This window comes from Calonectris borealis, chromosome 1 (genome assembly GCF_964195595.1).
Source record: "Calonectris borealis chromosome 1, bCalBor7.hap1.2, whole genome shotgun sequence".
NCBI lineage: Eukaryota > Metazoa > Chordata > Aves > Procellariiformes > Procellariidae > Calonectris > Calonectris borealis.
This window is the reverse complement of record NC_134312.1, coordinates 74,332,473-74,357,106: the sequence shown is the minus strand read 5'-3', so window position 1 is coordinate 74,357,106 and position 24,634 is coordinate 74,332,473. Positions and strand designations below refer to the sequence as shown.

The window sequence follows — 24,634 nt, the reverse complement described above, 5'->3', positions numbered from 1 at the left end:
TCTTGTAAAATGCACAAAAATCTCTTGTTAACTATAGACGCGACTTTTTGGAAGAAAACCCCCAAACTATCATCGAGCACTGCATGGCTTTCTGATGCTTTGCTCTATAATATATAAAAGAAGAGGCCAAGCCAAGGATAAACTTCGGGAAGTCAGACAGTCTACACCGAGAAGAAAGAAAATGTAGACCCAGAGCTTGATTCACTAACACAACAGGTGTTACTGGTTCCACACCATCTATTTTATTCTTTGAACATGTATCTCACTGAGCTGACAACAGTATTATTTATTTGTCTGGTTATTTTTAATCTGTGCTGCTTTACTGTTAGGGTAAAAACAAGACACTATTGTCAATTCAAGGAATCTTTTCTGACATGATAAAGGACATGGACAGCATGCTAGAGGACACTAACAAAAGGATGGACGCATTTTTATCAAACTCTTGCTGTCACCTAAACGGGACTCCTTTTTCCCTGCATTCCTTAGCTAAATTCTTCCTAGTTGTTTCGCAACACCGAAGATGTGCCATTCAATTTTGATCTGTTACTTTTGCTCAGCTGTGGCATACACTGAGCTCATCTTCTTTCACTGGACATACTCTGTGTCTTTTTTCTAGGTATAACTAGTCACACACTGGCGGCGTTATACAGATGTGACTACAAGCTGCTAGCTTGACCTCTTAAATATGTACGGAACTAATTGCCCAGCCATGACCAAGATTACTCATCAGACCCATCGCTTGATGGACAGATTCCAGCCCCGTTCTATGACACAACAGACGTTGCTTTGGAGACTTGTTCCTCCACAAACTCCCACTGAACCCCAGGACAGGATCTGGCCACAGATGAGATGCCCCACAGCTTTCTGTCTCTCGTTGACACACTGCTAACCTGACTCCAGTTTAGAGTTCTGAAAGGAAATGACAGTTGTGTGCTGGAATAGGAGCTGGTCACCTCAGCCTGCTGCCTGTCACTGAAGATGGAAGAAACAGCAGTGTGATAGCTAGGACACTGCAAGGGAACCCACGGGATCTCAGCTGAGGTGGTCTGTTACTGACATCATGTATGAATGGTTGTTTGGTATTACTGTGCTGGGGTCCTCCCACTGGAAAAATGGCACCACGAATATCTTCCTATCTCAGGAAGCCATCCCGAGAACAAAGCTGCCTGCAACTGAGAGGCACACAGATACCCTTCAAAAAAAAACCACATGCAAGTACCTACATTGTCAGAAACGCAATGCTGCAGGGCCTGGTACAGTACCTTGCTTTTGGGTGGAGGGCTGTTTGTGCTCTTGTCTGTGTGGATGCTGGTAGGAGATACAGCAGCACCAAGGTTACCCTGGGGTATGCCAGGTATCTTGCCTCCCGGAGACACTTGCATCGCAGCAAGTTGGGCAGCATACAACTGCTGTAAAAACAAACAAACAAAAAATGGGGTGTGGGGGGAGGGAGAGAGAGAGAGGAGAGAGACGTCATCAATAAATAAGTAATTTTCCCAAAACTTCTCTTACTGCAGATGATGAATTCTCCTTCTGATGGGTATTTTTTATTTACCACAGTAGTATATTTCAAGACAAAAATTGTCATCTCAACTTTTGTGACTCATTCCTCAGGGGACAAATGACAGACATCACCATGAGAAATGTCCCAGCTTCTCTGTGTGTTCAGGGATTCAAAACAAGGAACAGAAGCTAATCTTCATGGTTTGCCTGAGCCACTGGGCAATTTTTCCTTTCCTGAGACGACTTAGGCATAACAGCATCTCCGCCGGTAATATGCATTGACCTCTGTGAAATTCACATGATGTTTGATACGACGGTCTCTGTGCTACCATCTTACATTTCTTTATCTTACTTGCTATGTTTGCCTTGTTTGCACAGGCTGTAAGGTGTTTGGGACAGGGAATGTCAAAATTTTGTTTGGCACTTACTGTGAGAGTCCACTCTCAGTTGGGTTCTGGGGAACCACTGCAGTCAATATAAATATATACATTTTGATGGTAATGTACTGTCCATTAGCAACTAGAAGCTCCAATTAAGACTAAGAACCCTTTCTGTGATAGATGCAAAGCAGTTACACAGTGGGAATGTTTTTGTCTTCAAAACTAAACCAGTAAGGCACTTTAAACACATATTTGATTACTAGCATGTGAATACTTATAATCACAGTCATCTGTTTAAAGTTACGCACTACAGTAAGAGTTTAATGGACAGAGGTCAAAAGCAGAGAGAAAACAGGCAAGCTGGCAGTGCCTGGAAGCTCCCCTGACCTCCAAATGAAAAGTGGAGAAAATAAACGTGGTGGGCAGGAGAAGCAGCACTGGTTGCTGCTTTGTGAATAGAGAGGAATTCAGGTGAAGCCAAACAGAAGTCAGATGCCTGGGAGAGCAGGTAATGAAGTAACAAAGGCTTTCCCTCCTCGGTCACAGTATCAGTTTCAAAGACTCAGACTATGTATTATTTGTGCTGTGCCGTACTTGTGTAATGTGTAACACTGAACGATGGTGCTCTCTGCCTGCAAGGTGCTAACAGAGCTTCTGAGATGCAACGTGACAAGGGATAACACGCAGGAACATGGAAGTGGATGTGAAAAAACAAGGGGGCTTCAATATGACTAGTCTAAGAAGTCTTGTTAGTGGTGCTTAGTTGTTTTGCTGTTGTTTTTTAGTTAATTGTATATGCTGATAAAAGAGCAAAGGTCAGATTGGAGGGCACAAAGAAATGCTAACCCAAACCAGCAAGTTTGAAAGAGGAAAATGAGGATTCATTACAAGAGTATTCCACATGGAGCTGTGCAAAAGGTAGAGAGCACCGCTAATGTGAGTTCAGAGTTCACAAGCCCTGTAGCAAACACTTAACTTGAACAAATGAACAAAATTTACTGCTGAGTCTTGGACAACCCTGGACATCGTCCTGTGGTTCCCTGTACAAACTTCCCTTCACTGGTGCACAACCCTAGCCCTTTCACATAATTAAAAGTAACCCATTTCTGCTCTTTTAAGTGTAATCAGGCACCAAGTTCTTACTTATTTCTTTTTCACTCTTTCTATTCTTTTCAGACTTTCTATTCTTTTCAGTTTTGAATCCTTTTTATTTCTTTTCTCTACTTTGATCACTGCTTGTTCCTTATTTTTCTGTACTTCTTAATCACCATTTATCCATCCCTTTCTGTTTAGTCTCCCTCTCTTTCCCTATCATCCATTCATTCATCCTTGCCTCTTCCTCAAATTTATTTATTCATTTATTCCATGTGTTACCCCCAGCGAGTCTGAGCCAAATAGATGCAAATCAACTACAGATAAAAGTCATCAAAAACAATCCAGCCACAAATCAGTCACAGATTCAAATGCATGTATTTATCCGTTGAAGTTCATATCCATTCATTCTTTCAAAAGAAGACTAAATCCAGCAGGGAGAAAGGAACAAGGGTCTGTGTGAACCAGGCAGTTGAAGGAAAAGCAAGCCAGCTTTATGTATGAATTAATGTATCAGAAGGGCAACAGTTGTTTAAGAAATAGGATACATGACTAGGGAACAACTCAAACATAATTGGACTCTGGTGATGACAGAGCAGATCTAGGGAAAGCTTCTCCTTTTCTTTTACTCCCTATTGAAAAAAAATGACAAAACAAATTGAGGCAACAATGAGAAAAAGACAAAAGGAAGTCAAAAGGCCATTGAGCAGCAAAGGTTCAAGCTTGCTGCTAATCTATAGATTAGATATCAGAGAATGTGTCTAGTCCACAAGTAAAGGTAAAAATAACGTAGTCAGTTTGGACACTTAGCAGTCCTGACCCAACTGGAGATCACTGACAGGCCATACAGGGATCGGTCCGTGGAGGACTGAGCCGCCCGGAAATTTCTGTGAGCCTTTGGGGAAGACATTTCAAACAGAGTCCCTACCTTGAAAAGAGAGGGATATCTCTCCCTCACACAGCTCTCAACCTTCCGTTGAGGTCCAAAGAGTGAATCACAAGAACTAAACTATATGAAAGACATGCACAACATGGTGTCCAAGAATCTGTGCCATATTACACTTGTTCAGTGGTCATGTGTTGGAAGCCATGGTTCCTCCTTACAGTATTGTCACCAACCACCTTTTTGACAATGCATGCAAAGCAGACGGTGACTAAATAAGCATGGGGAATGAATTTCCCTATGCAACAGCCCAGGACAAAGCCATATTTTTAGGTGATAAATGGAATATATGGAATTTCAAGCGCATGCCTTATTGTTAGTTCAGGGACAGATATACCTCAAGAGAGTGAAGCACACACTATAGTGTGGAAGAGGGGTGGAAGAAAACCTATAAAGCCTTCATTCATGCTTTGTACAAACTTCTGTCCTGTTATCAGATTCAACATCTCACCTCTATTTAATTCATTTTGAGAATTAAAAACAAACATTAAATAAAATCTTATAAGAGGTCCCTTGTTAGAGTACCCTCTTAAAAAGTCCCTTCCTGCAACACAAACCAACTATTCTACTGAAAAGCAGTATCAGGCCCAGCTCTAAAGTGAAAAACATGTAGCTTATCAAATTGCAAGGGTCTGAATCCTATTTAACCAGTAAGATTGCTCCTATATTCCCCACCCACTTCAAAAAATGGACAGAAATATACAACACGCAGCACATTTCTTAGACTGCCAACATTTCTGAAATTTGACATTATTGAACTTGTCTGTTCATATTTAGCTTAGTACATGAATACCTTTAGCTTATACCCGAGGAAAGAGCAATGATGTGAACAAGTGCTGTGAATCAAGACAGCTAAATGACAGCAATTTATGCATTCATTTCGTAGACAAACTGAACTCCAACAAAAGAACATTTCTACCCCTGCTTCCCCAACAGAGTTTCAGATTTTGGAACAGTGTATGAATTGGCCTCTGTTGAAACATTCAACCATCACCTAAAATGCACCCTTATGCTTTTCACAGTAAAGAAACCAAGACCTCAAAAAGTGCAATGAAAATGATGTCATTCTGTATCACTGCTGTAACACACTGTTCTTGAGCTTCTTAATTTGTGCCCCAGACAGAGACTCCTGAAGCCACCTTCCGCTACCTTCAGCTAACCTAAAGGCTCAATCTCAAATTCTAGCACTCACGGAGGTCATTTTGCTGCACTACAACTCATACAAGACTTTCAATCTATGAGGTCTTGACTGGTTTATTGTGACCAAGGCATTCAGTTGAAATCAGTGAAGCACTACTGCTTTAGACAAGTTTTTTTTTGCTATACATAATAAATAAAATAAGGATAATATTCTGAACTTAATAAGATAGATAATACTTCTTCAAGAAGTCAGATCTGGCTTCTGAAAAAGCAATTAAAAAGTAACATCTATTGTTTGTTTATAACTAAATAACCATGTTTCAGCTCCCCTGCCCATGTGCAATATTACATGCCTTGTTAATGTTTTCTCATTAACCTCTTATGAAAATCTGTATGGAAGCAAAATCATCAGAACAAAAACACAATGTGATACACTTTAAAATGAGCAGGAGGTATAGTGTTTTTTTTTTAATGTTGCCCCTCTGTTCTTAAGCTATTAAACAAAAATTCTCCCTTCTCCCTAGGTCACCACCTAAACCATTTATAATTCTTCCAATATATTAAGCAGAAATATTCAGCTGAACTCTCCAAATAGACTAGCTCTAACAGCTCTTGGCTTGATGACTCTGTAGTACATCAACAGCAAAGCCTTAAGGTTAGACCGGCTTTGAAAACTTTCCCCTTGGGCATTGTTGTTACATGTTAACAATGCTCATTACTGCTTTGAGGGTATACTAAAAATGAATTCTTGTCCTATTAATACAGAAAATGAGAATGAGATTTAATAGCAATTTTAGAAAGGATTGAACAAAGTGTTACCAATTACATAGGCAGAGATAGTTGATTCAAGTACCTATAGGCATTTGGATTACAGTATTATCTCTTATTAAAATATTTTTATTAGTGAACAGTAGAGATTAAGAGCTGTTATTAAAAAAAACACAGAGAGATAGAGACAGGTACTAGAAACTGAATCCGCTACTGCAATAAATTTGTTTCTGATATAAACTAGTTTTTCAGTGGAGTTACCACAGCGATAAAATTACAAACCACTGTGCTTAAATGTTGGAACTGTTGACTGATCCAACACTTCAATTTCTTTGTCATTCTGAGACCCATCATTAAAAATATACACATGAATGGCCCTGTTGTTTGATTTTTGCATAATCTGGGGGGGAAATGGTATAAAATTATATTCTCTCATTCAGAATACATGAATTTCATTTCCTTTACCTCAAATTTTACGCTTATATAAGGTATGCAAAGTGTTTGATTACGGCAGAAAGAATTAATTTTGGATCTGTTCAGGTGGGTTTTTCATTTAAAAAAAAGGGCACACGGAATTAGAAAGAAAGAGTAATTAACTTAAAACAAACATGTGACATACATCCTACTGTAAGATAGGTTTTTAAAGGTAGTGGCAACATAGATAAAAAGTTAACTATAGAAATTAGAATTAAAGCTGCACTCATTAGTGATTGGTAGCAATGCTTTCTAGATCTTCTAGAAAAAAGTTCTTAATTTAGCTCTTCATTACATATCTGAAAGGTACAAATGCCAGATTTTCATCTTTTCTGTGTGTTTCCTTCAAAGATTGTTAGTCAAACATTTCAAAGGGGCACATTAATTTGTACATTCAAAACTTCAGCAAAGGCTTTAAAGTGCCATTTGTTTGCACCAACTGGGAGATTTTCAGAAAATAAAGATAATATGTGAACACAAATTCAATAAGCTCCTTTAAAACCTTGCCCAAAGAACCCATTGCAAGGTGAATTTTACTCAGCTTCAGTGCCTGAGTTTGCTAGCTTTCACTTTGGGCTAATTTTAGGTAAGAACAATATAGCTTGAGATCCTGAGATGCACTTAGAGTATTTTGGTTTATTTTGGTTTTACTTTATTTTACTTTGTTCTTTAGAATTCTGAACAGAGTTGGATAATTATTACTGTTCTACCTACCGTATGTCTTTATCACACCCATTTCCTAAAAAAAGTTGCCCTGGCTCCCAGTGCTGAGGTATGCGTATGTCCCACAGAGACTCTTTCTCGCAGGGGACCTTGCCTGAACTAGTGTTTCCTTTATTCACCAAGTAAAAAATAGCAAGCTGGAGGAACTCACCCCAAAATTGTGGACCACACAGAGACTAGAGAAGGTACACTAAATGTTGAAAAGCTACACTGTTCCCTCCCGTGGCCACAGAAACCAGCTAACGTCCTTTGAAAATTCCCGTCCTAGTTTTGCTCTGTATTTAGCCTAAGGGAGGAAGACAGGTAAGGAAATCATGAATCAAGGAACAATAATAAATATTTGAAAGTTAAGACTGGGCAAATTAATAGATAAGTAATATGCTGCTTTTAATCAGAGAGCATTGGTAACACTTGGAGGAACTGCCTAGAGAAATGGCGGACTTTGACTCTTGATGTTTCAGTCAGATGTGTTTCTGGAAGATGAACTTTAAACAAAGAGTTTATTATGCCCCAAAATATTTTACATCTTGTTTTGTCAGACTAAACAATCTAATAGTCTCTCTAGCCTTAAAAAACCAGAGACTTAGAAAGAAACATTAAGAAAAACAAGTTCTCATTAGAAAAACTGTAAACCATTCACAAACAGAACAAGGCTTCATTTATACACTTCTTGCATGCAAGTTACAAGCACAGCCTTGTAACCACCATCTCTCTCATATTAGAAAAACATCACTTTTAGAATCAGTAACCACAAGTCTCCACAAAATATGATTCTGGTAGCTGATCTCTAGGGTTCCAGGCCCGCAGCCCTTATTCCTGAGAATAATCTCACTGTAGTCAACAGGACCGCTTTGCCCGTGCCAGGCTGAATGCACTAGTTCTTTTCTCCTTTGGAACCTCCATGGTATGACCAACTGGGGATCCTTGGCATCCAGAAACAAGGCTGGAGTCCAGGTCACTGAAAAACTGAATGAGCTTTAAGTCTGCATTTGAAGCAATAAAGACTTCTATCACCACTGCAGTACATTCAAAACAATGCTTGCTTTGCTTATAAAACAGTGGATAAAGTGAAAAATGTAGGTACAATTTATGATAGCTCCGAGTTTTCTTAGAAACTAATGTAATTTCAATGGATAGGACAATCATTTTAGCTAAAGTACCACTATATTTGTATTTCTAGTAGCTTCTATGGGAACAACACTAACCATAACACTGTACAAATGTTAAGAAATTCAGTTTTTCTTGAAAAGCAGTCTTTAATTCTGCCAATGGATAAATGCTATTCCAATATTAGCAAGGTGAGAATCTGCACCCATGATATCAACTGACCGTTCCTTCCATGACAGGAAGACTGTAGGAAACTCCTGATTAGAGCCTAGACCTCATGGCTCCTTTGTCCCATGCCTTAGCAAGAAGACAATCCTTCTACAGGATGTAACTGTAGGAACTTATCAATAGACACTTCCTATCAGAGGCTAGTAAGATCTGTTCACTTCTGTGATAAAATATCATTGTAAACTATGTGTTTAAGATTGACTGCTCTTTACAAATGAAGAGTTTTTAACCGGAAAACTGCCCAAGTGGCCTACATATTCATACATACCATGTTCACACCATATGACAGTAATTGAAATAGAGTGACTATATGGAATGCATATTGCAGAGGAAACTTGATAATGTCTTCTGGAAAAAGCTTGTTGGATGAAATGTTGCAGATAAACAATGTCCCCTTCAAGGAAAGTAATTAATATTGTACATATTTTAAAAAATTATATAATCTGGCAACAATTTATTCCTATAGTTTGTTGTGCAGCACCAGAATATAATGTATTCTTGCTGCCATTCCTATTATTTATTTTTATGCCAAGAGAACTTCTTTTGTTAGAAAAAAAGATAAAAGAATTTCTTTAAAGTAAGGACATACTTTTGACAGCATACTCCTTAATGAGTATACAGTAAGATGGGCAGTGGTAATGTAGAAGACTAACAAACAACAGAGATGTGTAACTTAAGAAGAAGGGGCATTTGTTTTGTAAACTGCATTCCCTTTATCACTGACTGTTCTGTAATGAAGAATAGAGCTGACTATTCTGTAATGAAGATGAAGTGTTTGTATGAAGGTTCCACATGGAGACTTCTGTCCCAGTACAGCTTTTCCAAATTAGAAGCTTGAAGTCAGTAAAGTGGCCCAGACATTATACTCTTGTAGGAAAAAACTCACTACTGCCTATTTGTTTACCACAAGTATGTTTCCCAAGAGCTTATTTTTTGATATATCCAGATTTTTGGCAACTAGCTCAGAGCACCTGACTCCAGTAAGTGTAATTTCCCATTTGAGAGAACAAAATTCTATGAGTGGCCATTTGACAAAATACTTATTTCATATTACATTGCTTTACTTGACTGGTACTGTATATAATCATTCATTGTTATCCATTAAGTGACTAGAGTAGTTAATAAGCAAACACTGCCAGCAGAATTACTGTAAATAAAGTTCTATATATTTCAGATTGCTAAGCTATAATTAAGGCATTTCACTATTTTATACACATCTCTTTCTCCAGTTTTTATTTATAGATTTCTGTTTGCATTTTAAGTTGTTGTATTCAACAGGGAATTAAGTCAGGAAAACTCTGTGCCTGCTTTAGGACTGATACTGAATTAATTACTTCAAATCTGAATACTCTCTTTCTCCTGAAGTTAAGTGCAGAGCTCATAGTAGAAAGATTATGGTCAACTGCATTTCTTATTTTGAGAACGCAGATTTGCTCACTTGAATGCTGATATGGTATCAGGTTTTCATATCTTGATGATTGTAAGATTCCTCAGTGACTTGTCCCTCCTCTCCTTCACGAATAAAGTAGTGAAATAGGTATTTTGCAGTACATGTGGCCACAGCACGCAGCCTGCTCTTTTGCGACAAGCTGTGATAAGAAGAGAGTCCTAAAATACTGAAGATCCCCCTTAAAGGTAGCAGAAGGATGACAATCACCTACCAGAAGCAACAGTGTCACATTACCAAATTATAGTGTGTGGGAGGGGACAAGAAATAAATTAAACAACAAAATAAGTTGAATAAATTTCACTTCGATATTTTTCCCAGTATATTTCCTAAAGCTCCCCCATGGTTATGTCTTCATTTGTTAATTATGATATCAAACAGTGAAATGAGAACCATATTCTTTCTATTCTCTTTCCCCCCTGACATTAAGAATATTTCTGAACCTGGAGTACCATGCAATTGTATCTGTTGTCCTTGGAAGTACAAATTAACATTGTTCCTCTGTTATCAGATGTGTACAGGAGCTCAGTGACATCTACTCAGCTCGTTCAAAAGCTTAATTTGCTCTTCGAACTGAGATGCATTATGTGGACAAAGGATTTGGATAAAGGCACAGGAGACAGAGAGTGACGAACTCTTCGTCCATCGTAAGCAACTTCAAACAGAGCTCACTTTCATAGGCGCAGACAGCCACAGCTTCTCTCTTCCAGTTTGGGTAGAGAGGAAAGAATGTGACATTTGTGCCTTAAAGGGGAACTAAGGACTGCATTTGAGCTGCTTCCCTTGTGCCAAGCCTGCCTGAAAAGAACACATAAAGGAGGAAGTACGGGTGGAAGAAGAATATTGAAAGGGGGGGACTGGTGATGGATAGACCATCTGAGCTGCAGAAGAAAACATACTTATTCCAAGAGCTAAACTAAAACAAATTGATTCCTAGAACAGTTCTGAAGAAATTTGCTCTCCTTCCCTTCTCCCTTAGCAGGGAACACTAATAGGATGTAACATTCAGCTGCAGCAGTTATTTTATTTTAATTTTGGAGGTGGAGAAAGTAGAGTAAGGTTATTATTTGGGGGGAGAAGAACGTCAGTCCTGCAGTGCTAGCTTTCAAGTTTAAGGGTTTCTGTACTGCAGAAAACTTTCAAGTAAGTCCTATTAGAGGAACCCGTTTACCTTTAATGTAATTTTTGTTCATATTCATTGCCTTACATGCTCATTACCAAAGTCCTCCAGAAAGCTGACAAGTCCTGCCTCGCCCTATGGGATCCCGTTGAGAAGTCATGGTATCCGTACAGGACACCAGTTCACCATCCCAGCAGCACATTGTGATCCCTTTTCGTAAGAGCAGAATACACGACAAGAACTGTGGAAAGCTCCAGCTCGCATGTACTTTTCCTTTGGCTTTAACCCACATGGACTCCCCTCTTCTTCTAAAGCAGAGTATTTGTGTTCTAAGTATTACTAAAGACAAAACTTGCAGAAAAGGTCAATCAAACTTACTAAACCTGTAAGGAAACTAATTCCAATCAAGCACATAGAAATTGGCCTAACTTTGATCGAGAACACTGAGCCTCACTGAATCAGAGCAAATCTGATTTGTTTCAAACCAGAAACCAGCTGAGTTTCGCTCTGGTCAGATCCCTCCTAATGTTCTCAACAGTGAGTCCTATCCACTTTAAACTCACAGAAGTGCCTAACTTCAAACTAGCCCCCATTGCTATAAGCTGGGTAACTTAGATGCTTAGAAAACCAAATGCATGTTTGTTGAACTGGGGTGCTTGAGGTTAGGAGATGACAAGGTACAAAAAGTGTGTGGAGGAGAGAGACGTTATTTGTTAAGAAAATTGCTGAGGAGAGCTGAGAGAGTAGAAAAGCACTCAATTAATTTCATTATTTTGGAGTTTGCCTCATTATATAAAAGTCCTCCTTTAACAAAATGAAGTAGTAGAAACAACTCAATAGCTGTTCAACCTTTTTATTCTTTGATTTTATGATAAAAATGGGTGTGGTCGGTAAAACTCCCCCTCCAATGGAGCCCATAAAACTCCAGAGAGCCTGAAACCTCTGTGAAGCTTTGGCAAACTTCTCAGGAAATAACATAAGAAGCTGTTTTCTGGTTCATCTCATTATTTCCGTGCTTACACTGATGTAATGGGAAGAGTGACACTTTGCATATTCCATTAGGAAACGTACAGAAGTTTAATTCTTAATGCTTAGAGACTTTGTTCCCCCAAAAGTCATCTCTGACCCTGAATCCCTCAGGGTTCAGTTTCTGACTCTCACTACAATGAAACCGCAAACACTAAGGTCCAATGACACTGTGTGGCCAGACTCCAGCCCACGCACGAAAAGCCTTAAATCTAGCCTGAAACGCACGCCAATATGCCTCTTTCGGCACATGCTGTACTCAAGGTTTAAGAAGCTGTAGGCACAATAACATGATTGAAGGTCAAAGGGAATTACATCTGTAACTTTTATGTTCCTCACATGCTATGCATCACCCAAGCACAAGAAGAGCTTATATGATGAACTTTGGAACTTTACATTCAGCTGAGAGGAATACGATGGCTGCTTCTGGTTTTACCAATCCATATGGATAACAAAGAGCTGCTGGAGCCTCATGTTCTCATATCAAATGTGATACTACTTCTTAGTATCAAACTGACCACAGGAAATGCAAGCTTCTCCATATTTCTCCACTGCCACCCTTCCATCCCGATGAAATCTGTTAAGTCCCACACTCTTCCAGCTTACCTGGGTTACCCTATGGAAGCGTCCTCTCTCTCCTTTAATTCTACAGCACTTTGCTCTTAAATCTAGAGGAGGTGAATGCAGAAATACCTATCTCCGAATTCCTGTTTTTCAGGCAAAAAGGATGCCATTCATTGGCAACAGGGCTGTAATCTCTAACTCATCTCTTAAAGGATCTTACCACATATTCTACAACCAGTGATGTGCACTATATTAACACTACTTGAGCGTTAATCTACTTGAGCTCTATAATCCGTTAGTACAGCTGATCCATCCGTGACTATTAAAGTTGATTTTCATATTTTGAGGCACTGAGTAAATTTTCTTAAAAAAGACATAAAAACTGTAGACTCCTGAGTGAAAATGGTGCTTTTCGAAAATTGTCCCCTTCACACAATTTTTTAGTATGAAATTTTTTATAACAGAAAGGTGGATCTGCTTGTCCAAAAACATTAAATACTGAAATTACTGTGCATGCTTAGGAGGCATTTTTCAATTGTTAATAATGTGGCTGGGTTATAAAAAGAGCTAATCCATATTTTAAATTGTTCATCTGGAAATTTCGATTAGGAGGGAAAAAACAGCAATTTTTATGTTTTAGCAAGCAGTACCAAAACACTAAAGTCTTTTCAATTCAAAACAACAGCCAAAATCAATGTTAAGTCAAATTTTAAATTGCTTCTGGCTGAGTAGTTGTCTGTAAAGCAGAAGGGGTGGGAGTACCAAAGAGTTTGCAATGGAAATACCAAGAAGCTTTTAACTGTAGTCACACTAACAAGAGCTGCTATCATGAAGTAATAACATTATCCAGAAATCTTTGTTCATTACCTCATTCCTAATGCCATCTCATTTCACTTGAGTTACTTGGGTCTGATGATGGGGTTAACGAGCGAGGAGGTGTTTGAGTGGGTGTGAATTAGGGACGCTGCTAAAATAGAAGCTATTTTAACAGTTCTGTGTTTAATATAGTCTGAAGCTCTGTAATTTTTTTTCAGGTAAAATACTCGCACGTTCCAAGGCTAACGCTGACTTTGGCAGAGCACAGATAATACCTAGATGTATTCATACTACACAGAGTGTTACAGAGGGACTCGTGCTTCTATTCCTTTTCTCCCTCCATCATTCTACCCACAAATCTAACATAGCAGGAATACTAATGCTTTGATTTCCTGCGTTCAGAAGTTTTCCTCAAAAATTTGGATATTTATAGTGACCATGACAGAAAACATCGCTGATGATAGCTTCTCTCCCCCCATCCCTATGCTCCACAAGCCATCTTCACATACCGCACAGCAATCCATTACAATATGTTCTAACATCTGCCTCCTCATATGATGTACAACCTATTTGATTGACCCTTTTTATGCTGCTCCAAGACTAGCTGTTCATTACAGTGGGAGGGTGAACAGTACTCATTGCTTCTTCGGTTAGCAACTGGTAAATATATCTCCATTTCGGGAAAGACTGGGAATATCAAGCAGGGATACTCCTCACTTCTCTCCGTATAGCAATGATCCACTCCATACAGTGCCTTCCTTTATCACTAATTACGTGTCACACTTCAATCCAGAACAGGGAAGGTCTCTTGTGGACCCCCCCATCTATCACTAATATATTAAACATTTCTGCCAATTAAATTTTTCCATGACAAGTATTAACATTACCCAATGTTTGTGACTCCGGCGTGGGAAGCATGAATAATGCAAGAAACAGTACAGTCCTCCATTACGCAGGGACACATCTTGTTTTTGCCAAAGTCAGCAACTGTAAAGTATCTCTCAACTTCTCCAGTTAATATCATGGCATAACACAGGCTTTTGGTCAAAGTGATCATATTCACTACAATAAAAGGAGCACCTACGGTAACATAGAAGCACTTCCCAATATTGCAGGCATTAAATACAATCCTTATTCTCACCATCTACCTAGCCATCATGTATTTAACAACACTGACATACTTCAGGACCACTGCCGATTGTCCAAAGTCATCTGGCATGAAATGGAACGAATATGGCTATGAAAACGTAGGGAAGCAATGCACTGACAAGCACAACGGGATATCTCCTCTTCCCAAGGACAGAAAACTCAGCTGACACAGGGAAGCCACACATATTTGGCAGTTAAAAAGTTGTCTGCACAGACTCCAACTCAGTGTCTTTCACAAATTCCAAGAGAAATAGGAAATCAGTTGGCCTTGAGGCTCCATGTCCCACCAGCAATCACAGAAACATTCTGACTTTATTGTCCACTGTTACTTGCTTGCTCACTGGAATTACCTGGGCAAATGAAAAAGGAAACTGAACCACAGCAGAGAAGTACACGCAGTGCGGGTAAGTGGGGAATCCACCCGACTAGGTCTGAGCTACTCACCCTCAGCTCCCTTCATAAAAACTAGAATGGAACCTGCAACTTCAGGCCAGATGAATTACACATTAGGCAGTCATGGCTAAGGATGATTTTCATCCCACCATCCTGAGTACAAACCAGGAAAAAAACTAGCTAGTCTGTGCTCAGCATGTCTACATCATTTTTTAAAATTCTGTGTTAGCAGCTGAATTTTTTGAAGTGAAATCTATCTGTCCTCTCTGAAGTTCATGAAGAATACACATTTCCTTTTTTCTTGTTACACAAGTAAGATGGAAAGTGACTTTGTCTTCCTCAAAGGTGGTAAGGCACACAGCTACATTTTCAGCACAGAACATGTGGGAAAGGGCATATAACTCCCCCAAAGTTGCCTGCAAATTACTTTGGATTTGTGTAGAGAACATATATGTTAACATATAGCAGAGTGTGAACCCAAGGAAAATGAAGACAAACACTGACAGCTGGCCAATCTTGCCCTTCTTTACTGTGTTTGCCTCAAATATAGTATGTTTGTAAGAATGTGTGAAATACTTCTGAAAATAACAGTTATACTCCATTTAGTTTTAAAAAGCAAAGGAACACACAATCTACAATCCTCTTCAGAAGGATGTGATTTACTAAAATTCATGGAGAGATATCAGCAAATTCCTAGGAGCGGTTAGATACCTAACTTATTCAATATATTGCAAATTTTGGAACACGGGTGTTTTATTCTGATTTTTTTCTCATACATCCAAGGTTACACTGATTTTATGTAATGATTTCTTTTTAAATTTTATCTTCAATTTAATGTTCCAAAAAGAATCAGACCATGCTTATACCATACATGTTATCTTTCTTCCAACAGTGGGGTGTTACCACATTTCGGGACACTGACCACCAACTACAATTTCGTTTTCCAAGCAAGATAGGACGTAGAAGAGGGAATCTTTGCTGCCTGCATCCCAGCAGCGACTGGCAGACAGCCTCTCTCATCCTCCTCTCAGGGAATTTTGAGAAGGAGATTCACACCATTAGGGTACAACGGACATATGCTGCACGGCTGCATAAGACCAATTATGATAAGATAGATCTTTGTCCTTCAAATATACTTCTATTATGCAACTCTGAGCCCTGTCCCCAATATTTAACATACTGCAAGCATAGGAAGGATCCACCGGAGCTTCCCATTGCAGAAGTAAGAACCATGACTGGAAGGCAATAGTCATCCTGAAAGGCCTTTTGCTTCAATTTACTCTGTAGGAGGATTATACAGATTTTAATGAGCTTAGGATAAGTAATGTCCTAGAGGACGTACATCACCGATTTTCTCGTAAGATTGAAAATATCTTACCTTCCAGTATTGTTTATAATTACTGTCATTGTCCAAATTGTTTCCCTTAGAATCATTGTTCTTATAGATAACACCTATCAGTGTCATCACTGACAGCTTTTTAGACTTTTGACCCTCCTTGAAAGTAAAGCATTGTATAAACTGTAAAGTGTTTTGACTAACAAGACTGGTAACAAGTATGAAATGTTCAGGGACAGTATAATGTGTACTAGCAGGATTACATGGCATTTGCAGACATGGGGGGAATCACTTCTTTTAGACTTCCACAGTTAACTGTAACCTCTTTAAATGGAACTGCCATTTCTGCAGTAGCAGAAACAAGCAACCCCAAAGATGGCATCTATTCTCATTGGCCTAGAGGAAATCTAAGAAGTTGTCAGAGGTATTATCCTTCTTCCCTCTCCCCCCTGCTTGTCTTCCATATTCTGATGGCTGTTTATGAGCTCAGCTGTCATTCTTTGCACCAGGGAAAGATAGATGGGACACACCAACCCCAACCTAAGTGACCTTTGGATGTGACAAGATTTTTAGGTCAGTCCCACTAAATGGAAGCCTTGGTGTATCGAGGCTCGCCTCAGGGTGAGATTTCCAGTGAATTTATTATCTCCCAATGCCCTTTGGACTGCTTCCCACCATCAAACACCATGGCAGCACTCGGAACAGGAAGAAATACATTAACTGGAATCTGATCGTTTTAAAAGGTTACAGCTGCCCAAATATAATTTAATTTCATACTTGCCCTTTGAGGGTTTGGTGTATATTTTCATTTTATGACTGCAAATGATAAAGCTCTTAAGATTCCAGGCAATAAAAAGGAAAAGGGGGGAGAAAGCATTTTAAGGGTTAGAAGTCTATCCAGTTCATAGTCAATGAGTAAGGTGACAAATCAGCTTTTTTTTAATCTAACATTTCCTCGTTTTTTTAGTATTCATTTCTTTCTACACTTGATGGTGAAAAATACCTTTTAGTGAAATCAAACCTGTAATGCCATCCAGTGTGATATGAAAGAAACATTTGATGTGCAAGCACCTACCTATCCTATGTCCATTAAGGACCTGATTCAGAGCGTCAATTAATGTGAAGTGAAATGAAGTTATCTGAATGAACTGATGCAAAAAAAACCCACAAAAAACAAAAACCAAAACAAACCAGACTTAAGAAAATGCTTAAATGTAAGCATAATACTTTGAGTTTTTAACTGGGTAGGCCATGGGTCATTTTAGAATCTCTTCTTCTCTTAACTTCTTCTGTCTGAGCTCCGGTCATGTACACAAGTTCACCTACCCATGCCCACATAATATGATAAAAATCAGGGTACCCAACACTGCTTTTGGGGCAGCATGCAATTTGGTTAGAGTCCACACCTGTGCAATAATGAAATTCTAATGCATGAGTACACAGGATATGCCATCCTAGTACACAACACAAAATGCTGGGAAATTACGCTCGTTCTCTCTTTTTCCCCCTTAAAATGAAAGCAAGCACTATGCACTGAAACACAAGCTACCACACAAATGTGAGCTTGGCCAGCTTGGACTAAAGGTAGGAAATGCTGAGTACTCATGTCTTTCACTGTATCCAGTGAAAACTGAGTTACCGAATGAATGCCACCTCACCATCAAACATTCTGATATAATTTTGATGACTGTTTCCTTTCCACAAAACAAATGATGGGAAAAATAAAACAGCTGTGGAAAGGAGGAAGGATTAAGTGTGAATGTTGCATATCCTATTTTCAAAGCCACCAATAAGAAATTAATTATTGCTGGGCTCCCAAATCCCTTCAGGCCTCTTTAAAAATCTTACCCAAACACACATTGATATATATCGTCCAAATTCCTTTCGGCACCAGTATATCAGACCAGCATATAGCAAGAAGCAAGGCTGCCATGATAATAGGAATGGGACGAGTTGAGTTGATTGGCCTAGAAGGAACTATATTCCAAAGCAGCTATTGGTGACACAGCAGGTTAACAGTGAGTCAAATGCAAGCTATACATACATGACATACTGCTTACCCTAAACAACAATAAGCCCTGAGTTTCTAAAGTAAATATTGGAATAGTGAACAAATACCAATGCAGAACTACTGTGGAGAAAATAAGAGATATTTATAGACAGTTTTACGTACTACAAAATGTAGCACACCTATTAGTGTTTCTATGGTGAATTTTCTAATTTCCAGAAGTTCAGAGTTGAACAGTAAAATCAACATCAGAGATAAAATAGGACTTCAGTCATGTTCTTCTACCAAATTCAGCTAGATCCATTTGGTTCCCTTAATGAAATAAATATGTTGCTGTGTTCTATGGTAATGGCTCAAGACACTTTAATAACACTATCACAAGCTGTAATGTTTTGGTGCACTAACGGAGAACACATTGTTATAATTTGTAAAGAGTGTTTTGAGCCATAAAAGAGAAAAGAAAAATTAGAAAAAGGAAAAGAAAAAGCTTTGCTGCCAGATGCTATTTTCACACTCCAGCGTGGAGAGAAGTGTAACCTGCAGAGTGGACACTTCACCTTCAGAAGGGCAGAGAGCCGCTGGCCTTGCTGCCCAGGTATGCTGGGGGACAGCCGGCCTTCCCCGGCACAGCACCCGCGGGGAGGTACAAGGGGACGCTGCTTTTCGGGCCCCTGAGCGCAACAGGCAGAGGGACGGGTACCACCTCTCGTGGCACCCCACGTCTCTGAGGGCTTAACCTCATTCCCTTGCACACAAACTGGCAGTGCCAAGCTGCTTCGGGAGAAATGGGTACTGCACCTATAGGAAGGAGCTGAAAAAAGCCACTGCGCAGCAGTCCCCAAAGACAATTTGACTGCCTCAATATGCCACAAACAGATTGCCCCTATCAGCCGCCGCTGGTGCAGTATGTGGCACAGCTGTGGTTCCTAAACCAAACTACAGCTTGCAATACGGCTAGAGGATTCTGCTGTTGTGCAGATTTTAAATAGAGAGAGCAATCACTCTAAACAGGAAGACGCAGAGGCGCAAATATAGCTGGAAAATGCTTTTAAGAATCTCAGTTTCTACTAACGTGAGAGCATTTGAAACTTTCTTATCGTAATCATAGAATACTGATTTCAAAGCTTCTCCCATCTTAAAAACACACTGACTTTTAAAAATTATTTTCTTTCTTGTATACATGTTTTTGTTTTGCTTTTTAGTTTGTTTGATCTATATGTTTGTCCATTAGGGAAAGACAACTCAAGCGGTAGCTTGCTGACAGCCCTGCTCTCTGTAATTGTAGAGTTTGTCAGTCTCTGAGATAGACGACTTAACAAGCTTGCTGTATGTTTGTGGTCGGGTAAGTTATCTGTGATGCGACTGGTCTCTATGGCTAAGGGGTTAAGGAATGTAAATCCAGTAGTCGCAATACTTCTCTCCTTAGCTGTCTAATGAATGGACAGGAACAGAACCAGGCGATCGGTAAAAATGGCAAACAAATAATTCAGTCCTGCAAAGCGGAAGGGATGCTTAGAAGCTAGTCTAGGAATTAGACTCGAACTCAAGAGACCAGCAGAGCTCACGTGGGTTACAAACATAAAAGCTAGTCTTGAGGACCACTAGGAGCTACAGGTACTGCTGCCTCCAAATTTTCTTGTTCAGACTGATCTTACAAAATCCACTGGAGTGGGAAACATTAAGAACCTTTTCAGAGAAAAGGAATTTGAGGAAACTGAGCCTAGGTATTGGGGAAATAACTGCAGTCTGACTTAACCTTGGGAACAGGCTTATGCTATCCAGGCACAACATAGTAATTAAGTTTAACACTCTGAAAGTTACATCTCCAGATACTATGGTATCTTCTATTGAGCTAAGTTCAGTTGATGACTTTGGAAAGAAAACAAACAGAACAAGCTGACCTCAGCAGTTTGCTGTCTAATGCTTAGGTCAATAGTCTACAGTAACTAGGTATTTCACAGTTTCAAACAGTGCCTAATACTAGCCTCCATTCATAAAAGACGCTAAAATATCCTCGCTGGTAACAGTTAACCCTGGCACGGAATCAGACATAAGAAAGACAGGATGAGAATAAGAGCAGAAGAACTTTTACTGGCTTGCACTGTTCTTGCTGTATGCAGTTCATGTCACTGGTCAGGGATACTCTCCCCGTGTACACATTTACTATGCTCTTTGTTTATTTCTATCCCATTCTGCCTTGTCAACTGGAAATGACTTAAAACTTCGGAGAAAAAAGAACCGTCATAAACAAGACTGCAGTAAGAAATAAGACATAAATAAAAATTCTTCCATGCTCATATATTATACTGATCTGCATCTAACAACAAACCATGTCATATGAGCTAGGTACAACAAAGCTAGCAAGATTTCAAGGAGATTTTCTTGTGTTAACTTTTGGGATGCATAAAATGTAGTAATTTGATTTGTGGACCTAAAGGAGAAAGTGAGTGTCAGTAAGCAGTTAGTTTTGTATAAGTCAGCTCTTCTCACTGTTGTTATTTGTTATTTGTAGCATTGTTCCACAAGCTCTGAAGAGTGTGCATGTTAGTGATTTGCAGTTTTCCTGTCTGTTTGTCTGTCACGACGTTCTGCGGAGGCACTGTAAATATACACTATTGGCAGAGCTCCGCATGAAGACAATGAACTCCAAAAATATCCAGGAAAATTCACTAGTCTGACTGCAGCTGTCACGTTTTATGGGAGGCCGGTAGCCCCCTGCTCTATGGATTCAGAGCGAGTGCCCCGCAGCCAGCCAAGCCCCTCTCGGCGTGGTTGCCCCTCCCCCGCGGACCGTTTGCTCAGGATTATACAATCTTATTTGCATGATTATATAATCTCCTTTTCAGCAACATCCCTCTGAACAGAGCAAACAACATAATAGGAAAACCAGCAGCGTAAGCCAACTATTTCAAAACCCAGTGTCTGGAATGTGCAAAGGGCACAAAGTAGGGGGGGGGGAAAAAATCACAAAATGTTTTTTTGGTGTTGGTGTTGTCACCAGATTTTTCATTTTCATTTTTCAGACCTTGCCAGGGAGAATTAATTCCAAAGGAACGCAAGCCACGAAACACCGCGTTCTGTGAAACACAAACACTTCACAGGTTTGCTCTGTTGCCAATGTAGGGAGGGAGGCATCGTTTCGCTTGTCTCCAGGTGTACGTACGAAGCTGGCTATTCTCTTCTTTCTCAACAGAAGCTACTTCGGGGCAGTGTAAGACACTTCTCTGATGTCTCCCCCCCCGCCTCCCCAGTTTCAGACTTTGGCAGACAGGTGTTGCCATTGCTGCTATTTCGACACTGGTTTTGTCTTGCAGCTGGTTGAACTCATAACATGGACAACATCATTCCAACCATCCCAAGTCCCAGTTATATCGCACAGAAGAATAAACAAAGTCTTAGCTGATATATATGCCTCCACTCCTCGAGTTTTCTCTTCTTTCATACACTTCAGACTTTGTCCTAGACAGGACTTTGTATAAGTGAAGACTGTCATATTCCAATCTGCAAACAGGCTCTTCTGCTGGCTGCTAAAACTACTTAAGATGTCAGTTACTTCAGCAATATTCATCTAAAATTAATGCCTTATAAATAATCAAGGAGTAATCTGCTTCCGTCTGTCAGGCTAACCCCAAAAAGAAAGAAGTGTAACATTTTTGCAAGAGAAAAGAAATTAAGGATGACCTGACCTCGCAAGTATGCTTGCCAGACAGTTACGCACTCTTTCTTGCATGACCTATTTTTCCCTCCTCACACCGCAGAGACGTTTCAAACAAATGGCCAGCAAATTTAGACTGCTTGAAACACAGAGGGTTGCCACCCAAACAAGGCAGTTGGGCATCTTAATGGCTTTGTCAGGTTTCCAAAAGTTTTTCGTGACTTGTTATCTCTTTTCACGTTGAAATAGAGCTCTATTTATCTAGTCCATAAAGGACAATGTCAAATGTCACGCTTTTCCAGAAATTAGTGTACTGGGTATGAATCATGGCCTAATATTTTGTTACATATCACAGTGTGTGAATGGCCCCTGTGAAGAAGTACACCGAGTACACACATCTAGTATACTTGGTGTTTTAGTTATAACACAAACTAACATAAGGAATAACTTACAGCTAAAGAAACTATTTACAGCTTATGTAAGCCTTCCTATAGCCTAAGTTCCAATGCTGGAATACTTTCAACCTGCTTTTGAAAGATGCTCAAAACTATTGCCTATTGAATTCCCATGAGATTTAGAGAACATCTTTTTCTACTACTAGAATCAGATTCTGTACCAGTTATGAAGATCCCCATCACCTGTAGTATGAACTATTTAATACCTGTGATTTTCAACCTTTTTGGTTTGAGAACTCCACAACCTTCTTAGCAAAGACAAAGACCAATGTATGACGATATAAAAGTCTATCTACAACAGGTTAACTTTTCTGAGTCACCTTTCAGACCCATTAAAAGTATTTAATGGCCCCCTAGCAGAAAATCACTGAATTATACTATTATGAGATTTTTGAGGTCACTGCAAGAAAAAGGCACAGAAATAGTCATCTTTTGCTAATTCACAGAAGTCAAGAAGATATGAGAAAGCTTGAGAGACAGAAAGACAAAGGAAAATGGAAACAACACAAGAGATGAGGAGAAGGGATGCGTGCATATGGAAGACGAGGCGAAGGACTGGGTTTCTTCATGCTACGGCTTGTATGTAAAGAAACAACAATATGAAGCTGAAGGCTGGCAAATATGAAATAACATGGAAAAGACGCTGCTTGTGCTACTTCCATTGACCAAATGTCAAACGCCTTCTGGGAACCCGGGGGGGTGGGAGGAGGAGGAGTAATAGCTGTACAAGCATCTTGTAACAGGTTCTTCCTAAAGGGGATTTCTTGAAAACTGCTAGGCTCTGATCCTTGCCCATATGGGCTCAGGAAAGTCGGGGAAAACGCTGGCTGCACTTTTTCCAGGCTATTTGCATATGTTCTTTAGTATGCAGAATGTCTCTGTATGTAATTGAATTGTTGTTTTTGCCTCTATTAATACATATGCAAATGAGTCACTACTGCAGCTGTGCTGTATTAATCATATGTGTGCTTCTGTCTGTCTGCCCTGCAGGCTCAGGGTCGGAGGGAGGGGGAAGAGGGAATTCAGTCTCTTTAACCTACAAGAAAACTCACTCATGCAGACAGAGGTCTGCTAGCAAACAGCAGGCCTGAGTTACAACTGGAAGGAAGATAGGCTGGTCATTTTTCAGTCTTTTTCATTTTTCATAGTTATGGATGGAATCTGAAAGTTATGCAGAAAGGACTGTTAATCTAGATAAAATGAATATGCTACCACTGCTAATTCTTTCCCCTGGAGGGCTGGGGAGGGAGTTATAATCTAACAACCCACAGAGTAGCCATGATACTGTTTTACCATGTGTATTTACTGCCCGTAAATGTCCACTGTGCATACGTTCAGACACTCACAATGCTCAATAAAATACAAAGCATTTATATACAGTCTGTTGTAATGATTGCCTTTTTTAAATTGATTGGATTCCAACAAAATGATGTGGTCAAGCTTTTCATTCAAATCTATTTTGACTGAGTTTACCCATAACATTGTATAAGATTACATCAAAGGCAAGTATGGGCTCTTTAGATGCCAACTACAAAGCACATTTATCCACCATGCACAAGATCTATAGGACTTGATATGTTCTGTGGTTCATGCTTTTACACAGTCCATCACAATCTCTAGCTCTCAGCCGGTATCCAGAAAGTGAGGACTAGTTGCATCCTGGTGTTGTGGGACTTGCTTTTGAGTTAATTGGGAGGAACTTTTTCTGTTTAAAAACATAGGGATGGCTCAAAAATGGCAATCAATAGCCCCTCACCCCACACCTTACTTATACAGTTTAATGAATATTTTAAAATCATCACTAAGACTTCATAATAAATAAGAAATCTTGGGAAGTTCAAATTTTTGAAGACAACTTACCCCACACCCACACAGAGATCTTCACCCTGTTTAGATGGTTGTAGCTTCACTTACATGAAGAGTACTATGCCCCATTTTTCCATCTGAAGAACTGGACCTTGGTCTTCAATGATCTCTTTTAAAATGGCCATCTTGGCTACTCATTTGCAAAACAGGTGGCGAGTATCTAGTGGCCAACACATTCACTTACAAAGCCAGAAACGAGTGGTGGACAGAAGCAGGGAACATAGAATCTGCACGAACGTAGCAATTTTAAAAACTATTTAAAAGGACATCCAACAAAAATGTATACATATTATGTTGTCTTATTACTCCTATTATTATCATTATTTGTGATGGCCATCAGAAACAGCATAGCAATACACTGAGCTAATGGCAGATGGACAACTGCCATCTTTTGGTTATGCTAATGAGAAATGTTGCTTTTCATGTACTTAGCTGTTTTTT

At 39.5% G+C, this 24,634-nt stretch overlaps 1 protein-coding gene across 7 annotated transcripts in view; it reads right to left on the bottom strand.

Moving 5' to 3' along the window:
- SOX5 (SRY-box transcription factor 5) overlaps nucleotides 1–24,634 on the bottom strand; it is a 651,312-nt gene that overhangs the window by 58,538 nt on the left and 568,140 nt on the right. For all 7 annotated transcript variants that reach the window (XM_075160498.1, XM_075160507.1, XM_075160488.1 and 4 more), the window contains one exon: nucleotides 1,263–1,409. In XM_075160498.1, coding sequence (XP_075016599.1) covers nucleotides 1,263–1,409 — 147 coding nt within the window. The remainder of the gene's footprint in view (nucleotides 1–1,262; nucleotides 1,410–24,634) is intronic.